This window comes from Dipodomys ordii, unplaced genomic scaffold (genome assembly GCF_000151885.1).
Source record: "Dipodomys ordii isolate 6190 unplaced genomic scaffold, Dord_2.0 Scaffold160, whole genome shotgun sequence".
Lineage (NCBI taxonomy): Eukaryota > Metazoa > Chordata > Mammalia > Rodentia > Heteromyidae > Dipodomys > Dipodomys ordii.
The window spans coordinates 76804-93464 of NW_012267376.1; the positions used below are offsets into that span (position 1 = coordinate 76804).

Genomic DNA, 16661 nt, shown 5'->3' on the forward strand with positions numbered 1-16661 from the left:
ACTGAAGAGCTGAAGGACAGCGCCCAGGCCCAGAGTTCAGGCCCCACAACGGGACAAAAAAAAAAAAAAAAACCTTGACCAGTATGGGAGTTTCCTGCCCAGCGATTTACTGTACCCTTTGTGTTCCACAAAAGCCTCTTGGCATGTCTGGGTCCCCTGAAGGTGGAGATTTGAGATAGAAAAGGCTACTACTATACTTTCCTCAGGGCCAGTCTTAAATCTCTTTCCTTTCACTAATAGAATTCTGTCTTCCAGCTATTAATAGAGGAACAGTAAGCAATACAAACCTTAGGTTTAGGTAACGACCCCTCCTGTTGCCTTCTTTCCATGCAGCCTAGTCCAGTCCCGGTCTCTCCCCGCTCCCCCATCCCCCTGCTTTTCCCTAGCAGCCTGGGTGAGCCTTGTCCCATTCTGAGCTGGTCTAATACCAGAACATCCCCTTTGGCCTGCACAACTGGATCTCAGGTAAGGGTAAGTTCTCCTCAGGCTGGGCAGTATAAAGCCAGTGAATTAGTTCTCCATGGTAGGGAAGCAAACTATGAGCTGCTTTCCTTCTTGTCCAGTTTCCCTTCCAGGAAATTAGTTCAGCCAATGCAGGCACACCTGTGGGTAGAAAGAAGAGGTGTGCCCTGTGAGGAAGTGGGTTTGAGCAAGATGGGCCTCTTGCTGCTGACTGGGCAAACATCCCAATGTGGTGAAGCACAAGGCCATTTCTCTTCATTTCTCCACCACCCCAGCCTCAGCCTATCATACTGTTCTTTTTCTTTCCTTATTTTTTATTTTTATTAGCACAAAGAATTGCTCAAAGGGGTTCCATTGTAACATTTATATACATGCACATAATGTACTTTGAGCAAATTCACCCCATGAGTTTTGACTAGGATACATTATATGCATGTAGATACATGTCACAAAGAAACTCCCCCTTGTACAAGAAATGTATGCTAATAAAATAATCACCACCTGTATATTAACTCAAGCTCCCGCTTTCCTCTAACCTCCTTTTTAAGAGTTTCTCCGTGGGGGTCATCATGCTGTTTGCAGATAGACAGATAAAGTACATTCCACTCGTTCCCCATCAGCTTCACATACTCATGCTCCAGCAACCCAGACTAGCCTCGGACTCGCGACCATGCCTCAACCCTCCCAAGCGCAGGGATGACAGGCGTGTCTACCACGCCTGGCCTCACAGAGGAAGCTTCTGATGGGGGTCCATGTACTGGGGGAGGTTCATGAGTCTACGATCTCTCAAATGAATGCCTTAATGAACTAGAACAAGAACTCTAACAGGACGTGCCAGGTCCTCCAGAAACCTCTAAGAAGGGGCTGGGACCCAAGAACGCTCCAGGCCGCATTCCGGAAGGTCACCCGGAGGGTGAGCCGACGTCAGTCCCCCTCAGCCCTGCTAGTCTGGCTGCCGCTAGTCTGTCTGTGTCGGGAGCCCACACAGCACAGACCAAAGAGACACTCGCTACCCGACAGGCCCTTTCGCGTGTTCAGCCCCACTTCCGCTTCCGGAATTGGAGGCGGGGCTTCCGTCGGCAGAGGCGAGTCCCGGAGCCGTCAGGGGAGGCCCGGCGGAGAGCTGCGGCTGCTCGGGTGGGAAGCCGCGGGGCGTGCCATGGCGGCGAACCTGAGCCGGAACGGGCCGGCGCTACAGGAGGCCTACGTGCGGGTGGTCACCGAGAAGTCCCCGACGGACTGGTGGGCAGCGAGGCGGGTCGGGCCGGGGTGGTGGGCGGGATTGGAGGGGGCGCCGGGGGCCTCTCTCAGGGGCGCAGAGCCCAGCTCTCAGCCCACCTCAGCACCCCTTCATCGCCCTCGGTGGACCGCCGAGCCCACTGCCCTGCCTCGCCGCACGCTCGGCCCCGCGGGCCTCGGCGAGGACTCGCGCGCCGGCCTCGCAGATCTTTTCCCATTCTGGGACTCGCTAGAGACCCGGCGTCCTGCGAAGGTGCCACCCCTCCGAAGGTGGACGCCTAATGCTGAGGTTGGGAATGGGCCTTCGTGGTCTGACAGCACTGTTGGGAACTTAAGCTTGTCCTGAGGCTCAGATAAGGAGTTCAGAGGTGGGTCTCTATTTCTCTTTCCTGTGCCTGAGTCATGGGGAGAAGAATGAAGGATGCTAGTCACCTGTCTGGGAAAAGGCCCCTCTCTTCCCGCCCCTCTGCTAGGCTGTCCATTGTATAGGTCTCATCATGCAGTTCCGCCAGGCTCCGTGGCTCAAGCCCGTAATCCTCCTCCTACTCAACGAGGCTGAGATCTGAGGATTGTGATTCAAAGCCAGCAGGAAAGTCTGAGACTCTTACCTTCAATTAAACACCAAAAAGCCAGAAATGTAGCTGTGGCTCTCAAGTGGTTAGAACACTGTCCTTGAGCGAAAAAGCTAAGGCATAGCACACAGCCCTGAGTTCAAGCCCCACAGGGGGGAAAACAGGACCTTACTATGCTGGGAGCCTGGATCTGAACTTTCTAGCATAATCCTGTACAGCTTTCTGCATGCCCCCATACTCAGCTCTTTGCAGTAGGAATAATTGATACTGCAATGCCGGTTCACTTTCCTCTTCATTTTTTTTTTCTGCCAGTCCCGGGGCTTGAACTCAGGGCCTGGGCACTGTCCCTGAGCTTCTTTTGTTCAAAGCTAGCACTCTACCAATTGAGTCACAGCACCATTTCTGGCTTTTTCTGTTTATGTGGTACAGAGGAATCAAACCCAGGGCTTCACGCATGCTAGGCAAGCACTCTACCACTAAGCCACACTTCCAGCCCCTCCCAAATGTTTTTATTAACCAGTTCTTAGCATTTCCATGTATGAGAAATCTGCTAGGTATAGTGAACTAAGGTGACCAACCGTGGAGAATAGAAACTAGACCTCAAGGGTGGCGTTATGATGGACCCCTCTCCCCTCACCCCTACCCCCTCCCCTCACCCCTCCTTCTGCACAGAAGCCAGAAGTAGTCCTGGGCCCTGTGGAGCTTTTTCCTATTGTCTGAACCAAACTCTGTTGCTGTGACTCACCACATTCTCTTATCTAAATGCTTTCTTGTTTCCTCTGCACTTCCTTGGTGCCTCAGTTGTCTTGGAAACTATCACAGCCCAGCTGGCTGTGCAGAACTCTAGTGTTCCTGGTCTTTTCTTGGGGTCTGCTGCCACCTTGGTCTGGTACTGGCTTACCCCACCTACTTTTTTTCCCTTCTGAGGCTTCAGGGCCTACTCTTTTCTCTCACCATATCCTCTGCTCAGACAGCTAGCTATATTTCTACCCTCTCATTCACCTCCAAGCTTCTTCAGCATTTCAAGTTGTTCTGTTCACTAAATGAGACTCTGGCTTCTACCCAGAGTCACAGCCATTTAGTTACTCAACAACACTATGGGGCAGGTCCTCACTCATAAGCTGAAATATATATCTGAACCATCTTACTTCCCTCCCCATAACTCTGCAGTGGCTTCCCGTTGCACTTAGAGTAAAGCCCAGACTCCTGCCCTGCCTGACCACCATATGACCGCCTTCCTGTTCCCCTCCTGTGGCCACACCTATTCACCACCACTCTGCATGCCGTTTTTCTCTTCCTCAAACATCTGATCTGGTTCCTCTTCAGAGCCCTCTTGCTGCTTCCTCTGCCCAGAGCAAACTTCTTCCACATCATTTCAAGTGGCTCTCCAGCCTTCATATCCACTCTTGAAGTTGCCTTCTCAGAGGCTTTCCTAGACTCAGCCTCCCAACTGCATTCACCTCAGTGACTTCCTTCAGATACATAACAGACATGCCTGAAACTCATGGACTAGTTTATAGTTGTTGTTGGTTTTGTTTTATTTTTTGTCACTTTTATCACTTCACTAGAAGGGGGTCTTTTGGCTCTAGTGCCCAATTGTTTTGTATAGTAGATGGTCAGATAATGGATGGATAAGCTATACAGAAAAGGCAGTATAGAATATCAAAGAAAGGAGATGGCCTTCAATTTGGTGGATCATAGAAGGTTTTACACAGAGGAGGTACCATTGCACCAGGCCTTGAGACTAGACCCAGAGCCTTGGCTCTCAATCTTGGATTTGTCTCCAGCCCAGATCTGGACATGATTTGTTCTCATCCAGTTTATATGTCACCTTCTGTGCCTACTTTACTCCCTAACCAGATATAAAATTAAATGTATTTTTTGTTTGTTTGTTTTTGGTCAGTCGGGGCTTGAACTCTGGGCTTGGGTGCTGTCGCTGTGCTCTTCAGTTCAAGGCAAGCGCTCTACCACTTGAGCCACAGTGGCACTTTGGTTTTCTAGTGGTTTTTTGGAGATAAGAGTCTCTGGGACTTTCCTGCCCTGGCTGGCTTTGACCGCAATCCTCAGATCTCAGCCTCCTGAGTAGCTAGGATTACAGGCGTGAGCCAACCACACCCAGCTCAGTATTCTTTTGTCTCTGTTAACATGGGCAGAACCTTTTGGGGATTATTCATGGTCACACTCATATCACAGTAAACAGGTTCTTAGAACACATTTTTTGAAAGAATGGTTGAATAATAAGATATTTGCTGTATGTAGGCCAGCTCACTATGTTTTTTTCATGTTGATTTGAAAGAAGGGTGGAGTTCCATTGACTGTGGGATGTTTCTCTGAACTGGGCATATTCTTGAAATGGTTTAGAGTGGAACCCTGAAGAGAAGGGATAAAGTCAGAGGAGTAGGCAGCAGGCCTGGAGTTTGGCCATATTAACTGCAGAGCCTTTTCTGTCCTCTGCCGCTGTGCTTTTCTTCATCCCCTGGCTGGTATCCAGAGACTTGGGTCCATCAGCAGGAATGGTCTTTTTTTTTTTTTTGTCGGTAGTGGGGCCTGAACTCTGGGCCTGGGCGCTGTCCCTCAGCTCTTCAGCTCAAGGCTAGCGCGCTACCACTTGAACTACAACACCCCTTCCGGCTTTTTCTGCTTATGTGGTGCTGAGGAATCGAACCCAGGGCCTCATGGATGCAAGGCAAGCACTTGACCAGTGAGCCACCTTCCCAGCCTGGTCTTCCTTTTTTTTTGGGTGGGGGGGTCCAGTCATGGGGCCTGAACTCTGGGCCTGGGTGCTGTCCCTCAGCTCTTCAGCTCAAGGCTAGCTAGCACGCTACCACTTGAGCCATAGCCACTTCCAGCTTTTTTTTTTTTCTGCTTATAGGTGCTAAGGAATCAAACCCAGGGCCTCATGCATGCAAGGCAAGCACGCTACCACTGAGCCACCTTCCCAGCCCCTGGTCTTCCTTTTTTTAAGATGGCTCCTCCAACTCCCCAGTCTTTCTTTCTCCTGTTTTTCTCTGGTCTTTTTTCTTGAATGTTTCTTCTCTATTGTTTCATCTTCCGATAAGCAACAGCTCTTAGTAGCCTGTCTGTTCCCTGCTTACCAGGCCTGCTGAACCTGTGTCTGAGTTCTCTATCTTTCTCAGGCAAACACATTTCTCCAGTGGCATTGGAAAGTCCCTGACTTCTGAATTTCTGTCCAAATTACCTCTCTCAGGCTGGGGAGGTGACAGATACTGGGCGGGGTGTCCCTACCCTTTGCCCATGCAGCATTGCTACAGTGTTGGTGCTGGTGGCTGGGCTCCGTGTGCACTGTGGAGACCTCATGCCCACCTTACCTCTATGAGACCTCTTCCAGATTACTCTCCTTAAGGAACCTTTGTTTTGGTCAAGAGACTGCATGGCTCAGACTTAAATTTACTATACTTCTTTACCACTTAAGTAGTACCAGTTTATACACCAAAAGCCTTTCCAGACTCTTATGAAGAGTCTTCTCTTTACAAGAGAAGAAAAGACACAGCCCAGTGTCAGCAGTGGAGACTTAAGGCTGTGCTAGATAGAGAGTTGTCCATGGCATGGGTCCATGAGAGGAGTGGCAGGTTGGTAGTCTTGACTGGGACTTCATATTGTGTCACTGCTTCTGGTTTCTAATGCTGTACATGCTTGTTAAAACTTGTGTTTGTGGGAGTCTCACACCCACGCTGGACCTAGTGTGCCACCTTTCAGGCTTTACCGAAGGCAAATAGGCCCAAGGATATTGGGCAGCTTTCCAGGGTGCCTGGTGACTCTCTTCCTCTCTCCAGCTTCTCCTTTAGGTACTTTGTGTTCAGGAATATGTTGCGAGTATCTTTTGTCTTTTCAGATTCATGTTCCTGGTAGTCAGAGGCATATTTTAGCCATGAACCTGTAGAACGATAATGTAAACCTCTACAGCCAATGTTTTCCTCTAAGTAGACCTGTGCTCCTCATTTCCACGTCTTTGTCCTCACAGCAAGCCTCACCTGCCTTAGCACCTGCCTGGTGAGTCAGCAGGGAAGAGCAGAGCTAGTACCTGCTGTGCTAGGTGCACTAAAGACACATGGAGCCCATACTACTGGCCACTGAGCACACTTCTGTTTTGTTTCAGGGCTCTCTTTACCTATGAAGGCAACAGCAATGACATCCGTGTGGCTGGCACTGGGGGTGAGTATGACCCAAATGGGTTTTCAGCACCAGAAGGCAGGAAAATGACTGTTACCGGTCCATTTTGCTGACATTTTAGCCATCAAAGAAAGAAGAGGGAATTCAGCACAGAGGCAGCCTGTGTCCAGGGTACTCCATTGGAAGATGCTATTCTAAGAGATAGTGCAGGTAAAAAAGGTCCACAGACATGTCCTCTTCTGTCTGCTCTGCGCTGGCCAGCTACACACAGGAAGAGGCGGTGTTGTTGCAGGTGGTCAAGGAGGCCTATGAGCAGGAACGACCAACTCCTGGCACCAACGGACAGAGGCAAAGTAGGCAAAGTCAGAGATAAAGGGGATATAAGCCACATGTCTCCAGCTGAGAAAAGCCTGATCCCTCCTCATGCTTAAACTGTCTTCCCTGATCTGCCTAACCTTCCCCAACTCCCTGCCCTTCCCCTCCCCCTTGCAGTACATGGCTTCATTGTTCAAGGATGCCTGAAATATATTCTTTGCCCTGTTAAACTTAAGTATGACTTTAGTGTCTCATTGATAGAAAGTTTCTTCCTGCTATAAGCTGTTCTCTCTGATACATCCTCTTTGTAATATTGCCTCTGCATCGTCATTGCACATGGCTGGCTGGTGCCCAGCTGGTGCACCTACCTGAGTTTCCTAGTACTGCTTTCCAGTGGCACAAAGCAGTGCAGATTCAGTATCTCATGCCCAGATTCTGTGGACTCTAGCTGAAATACCTGCTCCAGTTGCCTTACTTCATGCCCAAGAAGTTCAGGAGTTTAAGCTCATTCAGAAGAATGATGTAAGGCAGCATATCCTGACCCCCCCCCCCCCATCAGAGACTCTGAAGGAGGAACTAGTAGTTTAGCTGCAGGATGTTTCACAAGGTCCAACCCCTTGGGTAGCCTTGGAATACAAATGGTCTTGCCTAACTATCCTGAGCCTTTTGTGGGATCCATAGGACAAACAGCAAAACTAATGTATTGACCCTCCATTTGGAAGTCTGGTGGCTGGTTTACAGTGAGAGAGAGAGAGTGCCAGCCAGCTTGATCTCAGCGCATGGGCACTGTCCCTGAGCTTTGAAACTCTTATCTCCAATAAACCACAAGAAAACTGAAAGTGGCACTATGGCTCAAGTGGTAGAATGCTAGCCTTGAGCTTAAGAGCTGAGGGACAGCACTCAGGCCCAGAGTTCAAGCCCAATGACCAACAAAATAAAGAAATCAGCCTAGTAGGGGCAAGGCCAAGGAATCGCTATCATTACTATTATTATCTTATGGTATCGGTAATCTAGGACCTTTTGTTAGGTAAGGTAAGAGCTCTACTACTGAGCTATATCCTCACCCCCAGGAATCTGATTTATTTATTTATCTAATGGTTCTGGGACTAAAACCTAGGAACCTGTACTTCCATGTCAGGCAAGCACTACACCACTGAGCTACAGCCCATCTCAGGATTTTATTTTTCCTCCCATTTTTTTGGGGTGGTGGTGGTATATGGGTTTGTACTTAGGGCCTTGTGCTTACTCAACCTGCTTCCTTGTTTAGCTGGTAGGTTACCATTTGAGCTACATCCCTAGCCCTGTTTGTGCCAGTTAATTTTGGAAATGGTATCTAACAGACTTTTCTGCCTGGGCTGGCCTTGAAAGCACTATCCTCTGAAGCTCAGTCTCCTGAGTAGCTGAGATTACATGAGCCACTGGTACCCAGCAGGAATTTGATTTTAAACATAGTTTCCAGTATAATTCTGAAATAGGTGGCCTGAGAAGCCCTGGATGCAGGCGTCTTGGACTCCTGTATACCAGGATCAGGTACCTGGGCAGTCAAAGGCATGAGCTGTTTCTGATCTTACCTATGATTCTGCAGAGGGTGGCCTGGAGGAGTTGGTGGAGGAGCTCAACAGCGGGAAGGTGATGTATGCCTTCTGCAGGGTGAAAGATCCCAACTCTGGTCTGCCAAAGTTTGTCCTCATCAATTGGGTATGTGGTCTTGTTTCAGCTAGTGTGACTGATGAAAATCCCTGGTCTTCTTTTCTGCTTTGACTTGACTTCAGAAACAGAATATTTTACTGACTTCACTCAGTAGATCAACAGAACAGCTCAGAGCAGGCCAATGAGCAGAATAGTGAATTAAATCAATGTGGTTCAAAGAATAACTGGCCTTGCTGCATAGAATCCATCTTCAAGCCCAGAATTATTCCTGCAAAATGGAGTAAAAGCAGTCACAAGAAGTTACTGTTCCTTCTCCTTCCAGGTAGTCCTTCCCTTGAGAAGGGCCCAAGGGAGTGCACAGGAGCCTGCGAGTATGGGGTGAAGGCCTCCAGAAGAGTAGAACCCCTTTGGTGGGGACAGGAAGGCTTAGGAAATGACCCCACAATGGGAGCCAGCAGCAGTCCTATGCAGAGAATATCCTTGAGCCTCTTGGAGGTTGAGGACTAATCTTACTGACTGAATTGGGAGAATGGTTTCTGTTCTGGAGGATGGAAGAGGGGCTGTTCTGGCAGGGACAGAAAAGCTAGTGGGTTTCTGAGTACTTGTGGGCAGAGAAGTGGCTTTAGAGGAGGCCTGGGTAATACCAGATATGCTTATATTGCAGACAGGTGAGGGTGTGAATGATGTCCGGAAGGGAGCATGCGCCAACCACGTCAGTACCATGGCCAACTTCCTGAAGGTGAGGGCTAAGGCTGTCTTTCTGCCTATTAGGGGACTTGTAGGATCAAACATCTCATGTACCTGAATGCAAGTGAGTCAGGATAGAGCTAGAGTTGGAAGCTTGTTTACTGATGTTCTGTTTGGCCCTTAGGTTCATAGGCAGAGGCTGCTAGGAAGCCAGAGCTCCCTGCAGGCTGGCCTCCATAGGGCAGAATAAGGACTCTGTTGGTGCTAATCTAGTGGACAGGCTGAACCCAGGATTCTGCTTTGTTTATGATCACTCTGAGCAGTTTAGTCATTTTTTTCAAGATTTGGATGAAAGAACAGGTTGTAAGCCCACCACCCTAACCTGTACCCCTTTGTTGTTGTTTTTGTCAGTCATGGGGCTTGAACTCTGGGCCTGGGCACTGTCCCTGAGCCCTTCAGCTCAAAGCAATCACTCTACCACTTGAGCCACAGCACCATTTCCAGTTTTCTGGTGGTTAATTGGAGATGAGTCTCACAGACTTTCCTGCCCGGACTGGCTTTGAACTGCGATCCTCAGATCTCAGCCTCCTGAGTAGCTAGGATTACAGGCATGAGCCACTAGCACCCGGCTAACCTGTATCCTTTTGATGCTTTCCTTTCCAGGCCATTTCCAAAGTAGTAATATTACTTGTCTTACAATTGTACTTTCTTCTTTTTTTTCCCCCAATTTTTAAAGCTTTTTTTTTTTTGTCAGTTGTGGGGCTTGACTCTCAGACTGAGTACTGTCCCTGCACTCTTCAGCTCAAGGCTAGTGCTCTACCACTTGAGCCACAGTGCCACTTCGGGTTTTTGGGTGGCTTACTGGAGATAAGAGTCTCATGAACCTTCCTGTCAGGGCTGGCTTTAAGCCATGATCCTTAGATATTAGCCTCCTGAGTAGCTAAGATTACAGGTGTGAGCCACCGACACCCAGCTTCCAAAGCATTTATACTGGCGCTGACTCTATGGCTCAAATGATAAGGTGCTTACCTTGTAAAGTGTAAGGTTCTGAGTTCAAACCCCAGTTCCACCAAAAGTATTTCTGTCAAAAGTAATCTGTCCTTGTTTTTTGTTGTTGTTGTTGTTTTATTTTTTGCCAGTGCTGGGGCTTGAACTCAAGGCCTGGGCACTGTCCCTGAGTTTCAAGAGGTAGCATTCTACCTCTTGAGCCATGGCGCCACTTCCGGCTTTTTCTATATATGTGGTACTGAGGAATTGAACCCAGGACTTCATGCATGCTAGGCAAGCACTCTACCACTAAGCCACATTCCTAGCCCCTGTTCTTTACTTATTGAGTGTATTTTTCCATTTCCTTGGTTCCTGTCTTTTTTTTTTTTTTATCTTTTCTTTTTTGGTACTGGGAATCGAATGCAAGATGTTGCTCTTGCTAGACAAGCACTTTGTCATTGAGCTACATTCCAGGCCTTTGGTTACTGTCAAGGAGACTTGAAACTCCAGTTTCCAGTTCTACTCACACATCTTGATATATACCTTGGCTTTTCCAACTAGTACCTGAGAGCTTTTGAGCTGCTGTTTCTTACGCATGCATGCATACATGCATTTTCAGTCCTGAGGATTGAAACCCAGGGCCTCCCACATGTTAGGCAAGGCACTTTACCACTTAAGCTAGGCAAGGCCCTCCCACTGAGCTCCATCCCAGTGGGTCTATAGTAACAGTTAAAGAGGTCACAGGTCTCAGGAATAAGTCAGTGGTTCACTGTTTGTAGAAAATGTGCCTGTTCCAGCATGGCCTTTTAAGTTAACTTGGTTAGAAGGAGGCTTTTTGTATTGTTCATGCCTATGCATCTGCTGAACTACATCAGAGACTCTGTAGCACCCGCAGCTCAGTCAGGGAGGGCAGGCTTTGGTTCCCAGCAGAGAAGTGCCTTTCCATCACCTGATACTACTTCTGAGTACAGTAGTGGCCTTTGCTATGTGGACAGATAGGAGATTGGTCAGTCCTTTTCTGGATTGCAAAGCTTATATTTTTAAGTGCTGCTCCTGCTACAGGGGGCCCATGTGACCATCAATGCACGAGCCGAGGAGGACGTGGAGCCTGAGTGCATCATGCAGAAGGTAGCCAAGGCCTCTGGGGCCAACTACAGTTTCCACAGAGAAAGCAGCAGCTTCCAGGATGCAGGGCCCCAGGCTCCAGTGGTGAGTGCCACCTACGCATCACTGGTCCTTCATTGCTCCAGATGTCAGAGTGGGGCCAGAAGTGTACTGATGGCATCTAGGTAGTTGGGCCCTCCTGCCCACAGATGGTAACCCGAAGCTCTGTACCAACCAACCACAACTAGTAGTTGAAGTAGCTATTCTGGAGCCTTTGTTCAGAGGAGAGGCTCTTCAAGAGTGTAAAGCTATGATAGCCACCTCCAGGGTCACAGTGCCAGCATGACCTGGGGCAGGAGCCACTTCATAGAAACTTCAGGTGGCATCAGAGCAGAGCCTGAAACCAAAAAACCCTCTGGCCTAGCACCAGAGAGCGGACAGCCAGTAACTGTATCATCAGAAATAAGAATTGGGATTTGTAGTGATTCCCATGGATGCTACCATGTCTGAGGAGCAGCCTGGCGAAGGGCTTACAGACAGGGCCTTTCCTTCCCCTGTCCATAAAGGCCAGGCACCATCAGACAATGTTGTCAGGATTCACATCCCTGCTAGGGCAGTTACCTATGCTGCTCTCCTTTTGTGGTTTGTTGTTTTGTTTGTAACAGGGTCTGACTATATAATAAGCTGGTCTCGGCCTCCCGAGTGCTGGGATTACAGGTGTGTGCCACCACAGCCAAGTCCTGGACTTCTGTCTGTACATTTTGTTGTTTGTGTCCCTGAGGGTGATAGTAAGCTCTGTTCCACTGTGCCCACTGGGTAAGGTCCTAGTAGTGTTCACCTGCTCCCTTAAGAGCCCTGAGAATCTTCTCAACCAATCTTCCTCTGCATTCAGTGTCCAAGCTTCTGTGTGGGGCCAGCTCTCCAGTGTATGCTCTGTCCCCGCAGGGATCTGTATACCAGAAGACCAATGCTGCATCTGAGATCAAGAGAGTTGGCAAAGATAGCTTTTGGGCCAAAGCTGAGGTAAATGCATGTGCATGTGTGTGTGTGTGTGTGTGCACGCACATGCACGCGTGCACCAGTGAACATCTTGTATAGGTCTTTGGCTGCCCATTATGTATGATTAAAGTGAAGGCCTAAATGGTTTAAGTCACAGCAAAAGTGAGCAGTAGGGGTAGGGGGTGAGGCCAAGGAGGCAGCATGGGGCTGAGTGGGCAGCTCCCCTTTCAGAAGGAGGAAGAGAACCGTCGGCTGGAGGAGAAGCGAAGGGCTGATGAAGAGCACCAGCGGCTGGAACAGGAACGCCGGGAGCGGGAGCTGCAGGAGGCTGCTCGCCGGGAACAGCGCTACCAGGAACAGCAAAGCAAGGCCAGCTACCAAAGGTGAGCCCATCCTGGGCTGAATCAAGATATTAACCCTTGTGGTAGAGGCTGCTCTGGAACATAGATCTTCAGGTGTCTCTGTGCCCTCAACTTAATCTCTTAGAGGGAAAAGGACTGAGGGCACAGTCTCAGGGACAGCCAGCAATCCTCAGCTCTTCCCCTCCTCCCCCCTTCCCAGGATGTATGAGCAGCAGCAAGAAGCAGGTTCAAGGGACAGAGAGGAGCAGGTGAGTCTTGGGTATCTCCTTCCATGGGGCCTGGGAACTTATTGGTTTGAACCCATCTCCCTCAAGTCAAAGCCTCAAGCCACAGATGGAGGGCTCAGCCCAGACATGTACAATGAACCTAAGGTACATCTAGGCACATCAGAAGGACCAGTGAGGAAAGCCATGACAGAGCTTCTGGCCCAGTCCTGGGAGAGGCCGTGTCAGTTTCCCACCACCTAGCCACAGCTGGATTGCCTGCCTTTGGGGTGGGGCAGTGAAGTGCGATGAGAAGCTGTTGGGTTCCTGCTCACTGCTGAGGTCAATGTATACTCCTCCAGGAGTCTGCTGGTCAGCGGGCCACACACCCAAGGGAGATTTTCAAGCAGAAGGAGAGGGCCATGTCTACCACCTCTATCTCCAGCCCTCAGCCAGGTAGAACTTCTCTTTCGCCCTGGCCACAAGGCTGGGTGGGCTGAGGGGAAGCCTAGAGTGCTGTGCAGGGCACAAGGGAAGAGGGGGTGGAAAGGGCAGCCCAGGGCCCAGTGTCCCATCCTGCCTTTTGCTGGCACAAGGACTTCCGTGGTGTTTCTGAAGTGGCATTGTGTTGGTTGGGGTTTTACAGGCAAGCTGAGGAGCCCCTTCCTGCAGAAGCAGCTTACCCAACCAGAGACCTCCTTTGGCAGAGAGTCAGCTGCCACTGTTTCAAGCCCCAGAGCAGGCAAGGCACTGGTTACTCCATAGGTCTCTGAAGGGGGCGGTAGAGAGGGACCTGTTGTGGGAGGGAGAGATCAAAACCTGCTATATCTTCTGGTGCAGATGTTTGTGAGGAGCCAGTGCCTAGCACTCCATTTATGGTGCAGGCAGAAGAGGAAGCCACATATGAGGAGCCCCCGGAACAGGAGACCCTCTACGAAGAGTCCCCACTGGTAGGTTCCCTGTGGGGGATGGGGCTGTGAGGGAGTCACAGGTCTGGATTTTAATGGTGTACTGCAAGGGGGGGTTGTGGGTTTGGGGTGTTTTTGAGACAGAATATGTAGCCCAGCCCATGCTCACTTAGAACTTGCCTCAATTTTCAGCATTGGGATCAGAGGTATGGGCCATCATGTCTGGTTTGCGGGTTTTTTTGTTGTTGTCGTCATTGGTTTGTTTTTTGTTTTTTTTATGTGTGAGTGGTTTTTGTTGTTTTGTTGGTTGAGGGGCTTGAACTCATGGCCTGGGTGCTGTTCCTGAGCTTTTGCTCAAGACTAGTGTTTGAGCCACAGTGCTACTTCCACTTTTCTGGTGGTTTATTGGAGATGAGTGTCATGGACTTGAACAAACTTGGTAAATGCTCTGTCACTTAGCCACAGTCCCACACTGTAGACTTTCAAGCATGTGGCAATTCTCCAACTTTTTTCTTTTTGTGGTAGAAGAGATGGAGAAATCAAACTCATACTTTCTAAGCAGGTACTTTTACCACTTGAGCCATGCCTCCAGTCCCTTTTTGCTGTGATTATTTTCAAAGTAGAGTCTTAATTTATGTCGGGGCTGGTCTGGGCTGCATTCATTCTACCTGTTTATGCTTCTCCACAATATTAGGAATGACAGGTATGCACGGCTATCCCCACCCATTGATTGAGATGGAATCTCAAACTTTCGTTTGAGGCTAGCCTCAAATCCTCCATGTCTAGCCAGGCGCTGGTGGCTCACGCCTGTAATCCTAGCTACTCAGGAGGCTGAGATCTGAGGATCGCAGTTCAAAGCCAGCCCGGGCAGGAGAGACCGTGAGACTCCTATCTCCAATAAACCACCAGAAAACCGGAAGTGGCACTGTAGCTCAAGTGGTAGAGCGCTCGCCTTGAGCTGAAGAGCTGAGGGACAGCGCCCAGGCCCAGAGTTCAAGCCCCACAACCGACAAAAAAAAATCCTCCATTTCTGCCTCCCAAGTAGCTAGGATTACAGGCTTGAGCCACCATGCCTGGCTTTCATTTGACACTTCAAGCAGCCTGTGCTGAATTGTATGTATCCTTAGTCTATGGCTGGAGGTATATGTGCTGCCTTTTCTTCTGCACCTCAAGGTCACAGTTGTGTTGTCAGGGCAGAAGTAGCAGTTTCCTATCCCTCCTCCTCCCCCCAGAGCTGCACATCACCCATATGTTGTGTCTTCTGCCCCCCATCCCAGCCTGAGCCACCTGTGTGTGAGGGCTGAGTGGAGGGCAATGATGTCTTCTTCCTACCAACAGGTGCAGCAGCAAGGTGCCAGTGCTGAGCTCATTGACCACTACGCTCAAGGCCGGGGGCTCAGTGGGCAAGGGTTGTGTGCCCGGGCTTTGTACGACTATCAGGCAGGTAAGGTGCCCCACTTGGCTGCCCTGAGCTACAGGTCCTGGAGGATGGCCCCAGGGGTGTCAGAAGAGAATATCCCCAAGTAGGAAGCATGTTTTGAGGACAGAGCCTCTTTGGAGGGTGATGACTGTGGTACTAGAGTTTCTATCCTTAAGAGCCTAGGCATTCTCACATCCTAGCTTACTGGAAACTGCTTGCCATCCCTAAGCAGTGGCTGTTTTTGTAGAACCTCCATGTCTGTTCCATGAGCTGAGCTAAGCCTGGACACTGGTACCAGGCATCCCTGCCCAGGTGGAGGCCTTGGAGCGGTGCCTTGGAGCATCTTCAGCCTCCCACAGTGCTCAGGAAGAAGGTGGCCCTGCAGTGGGCCCACTGCAGTGACAGTGATGCTGAACCACTTACAGGCTGAATGGAAGAGGGATGCTCCCAAGGGGGATGCAGAGACCCGGGGGCAAGTGAAGGGTGGGGGAGTATGGGCAGGACCTGATCAGCACCCACCCCATCTTGCCTTCCTTGTAGCTGATGACACAGAGATCTCCTTTGACCCTGAGAATCTCATTACGGGCATTGAGGTGATCGACGAAGGCTGGTGGCGAGGCTATGGGCCTGATGGCCACTTTGGCATGTTCCCTGCCAACTATGTGGAGCTCATTGAGTGATCCTGAGGTCCATCACCTTTACTTACCCAGATGTGGCTTTCCGATTGCTGGAGGAAGAGGCCCAAGAGTCAACGTCTCCAATGAGGATAAAGCCTCAGGGCTCCTTCTGGCCCAGATGGCTCATCCCAAATGCAGCAATAACCTGGTGGTTCCCAAACATGCTTCCTGCAGCCTGTCAGGCTCACCTGTGGTCAGCTCCTGGGTGAACTGCCCAAAGACAGCGGCCATACGAATAGAGGGCTGAGCAGAGCATCCGGAAGCTGTCTTCTTTCTGCATTTGCCTTTTCTAACTCATCTCTCCATTGTCTAAGGGGTGGTGGTTATAGCTATTTGAATGGGACCTGGGAACTTAAAGAGAGTTGCTTTTAGGAGTGTCTATAATCAGAATTGCAGTGGACCGTAACAGTGTTAACAGCAGGGGCCTTCCCTGCCCCACCCCAGTTCTCTGCTTCTGGGTGTGTGAAAAAGCTAAGGCCGTCTGTGCCCTTCTGTGTGTTTCACCCTGTGTCTGCTGCCCTAGGGTACATCTCAACTGAGTTTTGTTTCAGGAGAAAGAACACAGTGATATATTCCTGCTATCTTCCCATTTTCTGTCCCAACCCACCTATGTCTCTGAAGAACAAATTGAAGTACATTTGAGTCCACAGGCTCAGCTATGCTCTTCACTACTATGGTCTGAATACTCCCATGTGGAACACACACACATGCACCTACATCTGAATTGTGTCCGGGGAGTGTACATGTGTAGTCTACATCTGTGGCCCAGCCACATGTAAGAGAAACAGGATGTAGCTGAAGTTGGCGTCTTTCATTTCTGCTCCAGGAGAGACCAAGGAGTCCTAGCCATGTGGTCTAGCATAAGTGTGGACAGAGAGCTGGGTGCCAGTGGCTCACACCTGTAATCCTAGCTACACAGTAGGCTGAGATCTGAGGATCACAGTT

General features: G+C 49.8%; 1 protein-coding gene across 2 annotated transcripts; it reads left to right on the forward strand.

Moving 5' to 3' along the window:
- Positions 1-1539: 1539 nt before the first annotated feature.
- Positions 1540-16516, forward strand: Dbnl (drebrin-like). Of its 2 annotated transcripts, XM_013032987.1 has the most exons (13): positions 1540-1704; positions 6391-6446; positions 8305-8417; positions 9034-9108; positions 11106-11252; positions 12093-12170; positions 12378-12529; positions 12708-12756; positions 13074-13167; positions 13358-13453; positions 13552-13661; positions 14958-15063; positions 15580-16516. In XM_013032987.1, exons 1-13 carry the CDS (start codon positions 1622-1624, stop codon positions 15717-15719), a joined length of 1299 nt encoding a protein of 432 aa, XP_012888441.1. In that variant the 5' UTR covers positions 1540-1621; the 3' UTR covers positions 15720-16516. The 2 variants fall into 2 exon arrangements, with proteins under 2 accessions (XP_012888441.1, XP_012888442.1); XM_013032988.1 differs by lacking the exon at positions 9034-9108.
- The last annotated feature ends 145 nt before the right edge of the window (positions 16517-16661 follow it).

What these genes read in the sequence shown, in the direction of transcription:
- Dbnl (XM_013032987.1), top strand. Translation starts at nt 1,622, where the DNA reads ATGGCGGCGAACCTGAGCCGGAACGGGCCGGCGCTACAGGAGGCCTAC. An exon ending in GAGAAGTCCCCGACGGACTG is followed by an intron (nt 1,705 to 6,390) that starts GTGGGCAGCGAG and finishes GTTTTGTTTCAG; the next exon opens with GGCTCTCTTTACCTATGAAG. An exon ending in CCGTGTGGCTGGCACTGGGG is followed by an intron (nt 6,447 to 8,304) that starts GTGAGTATGACC and finishes ATGATTCTGCAG; the next exon opens with AGGGTGGCCTGGAGGAGTTG.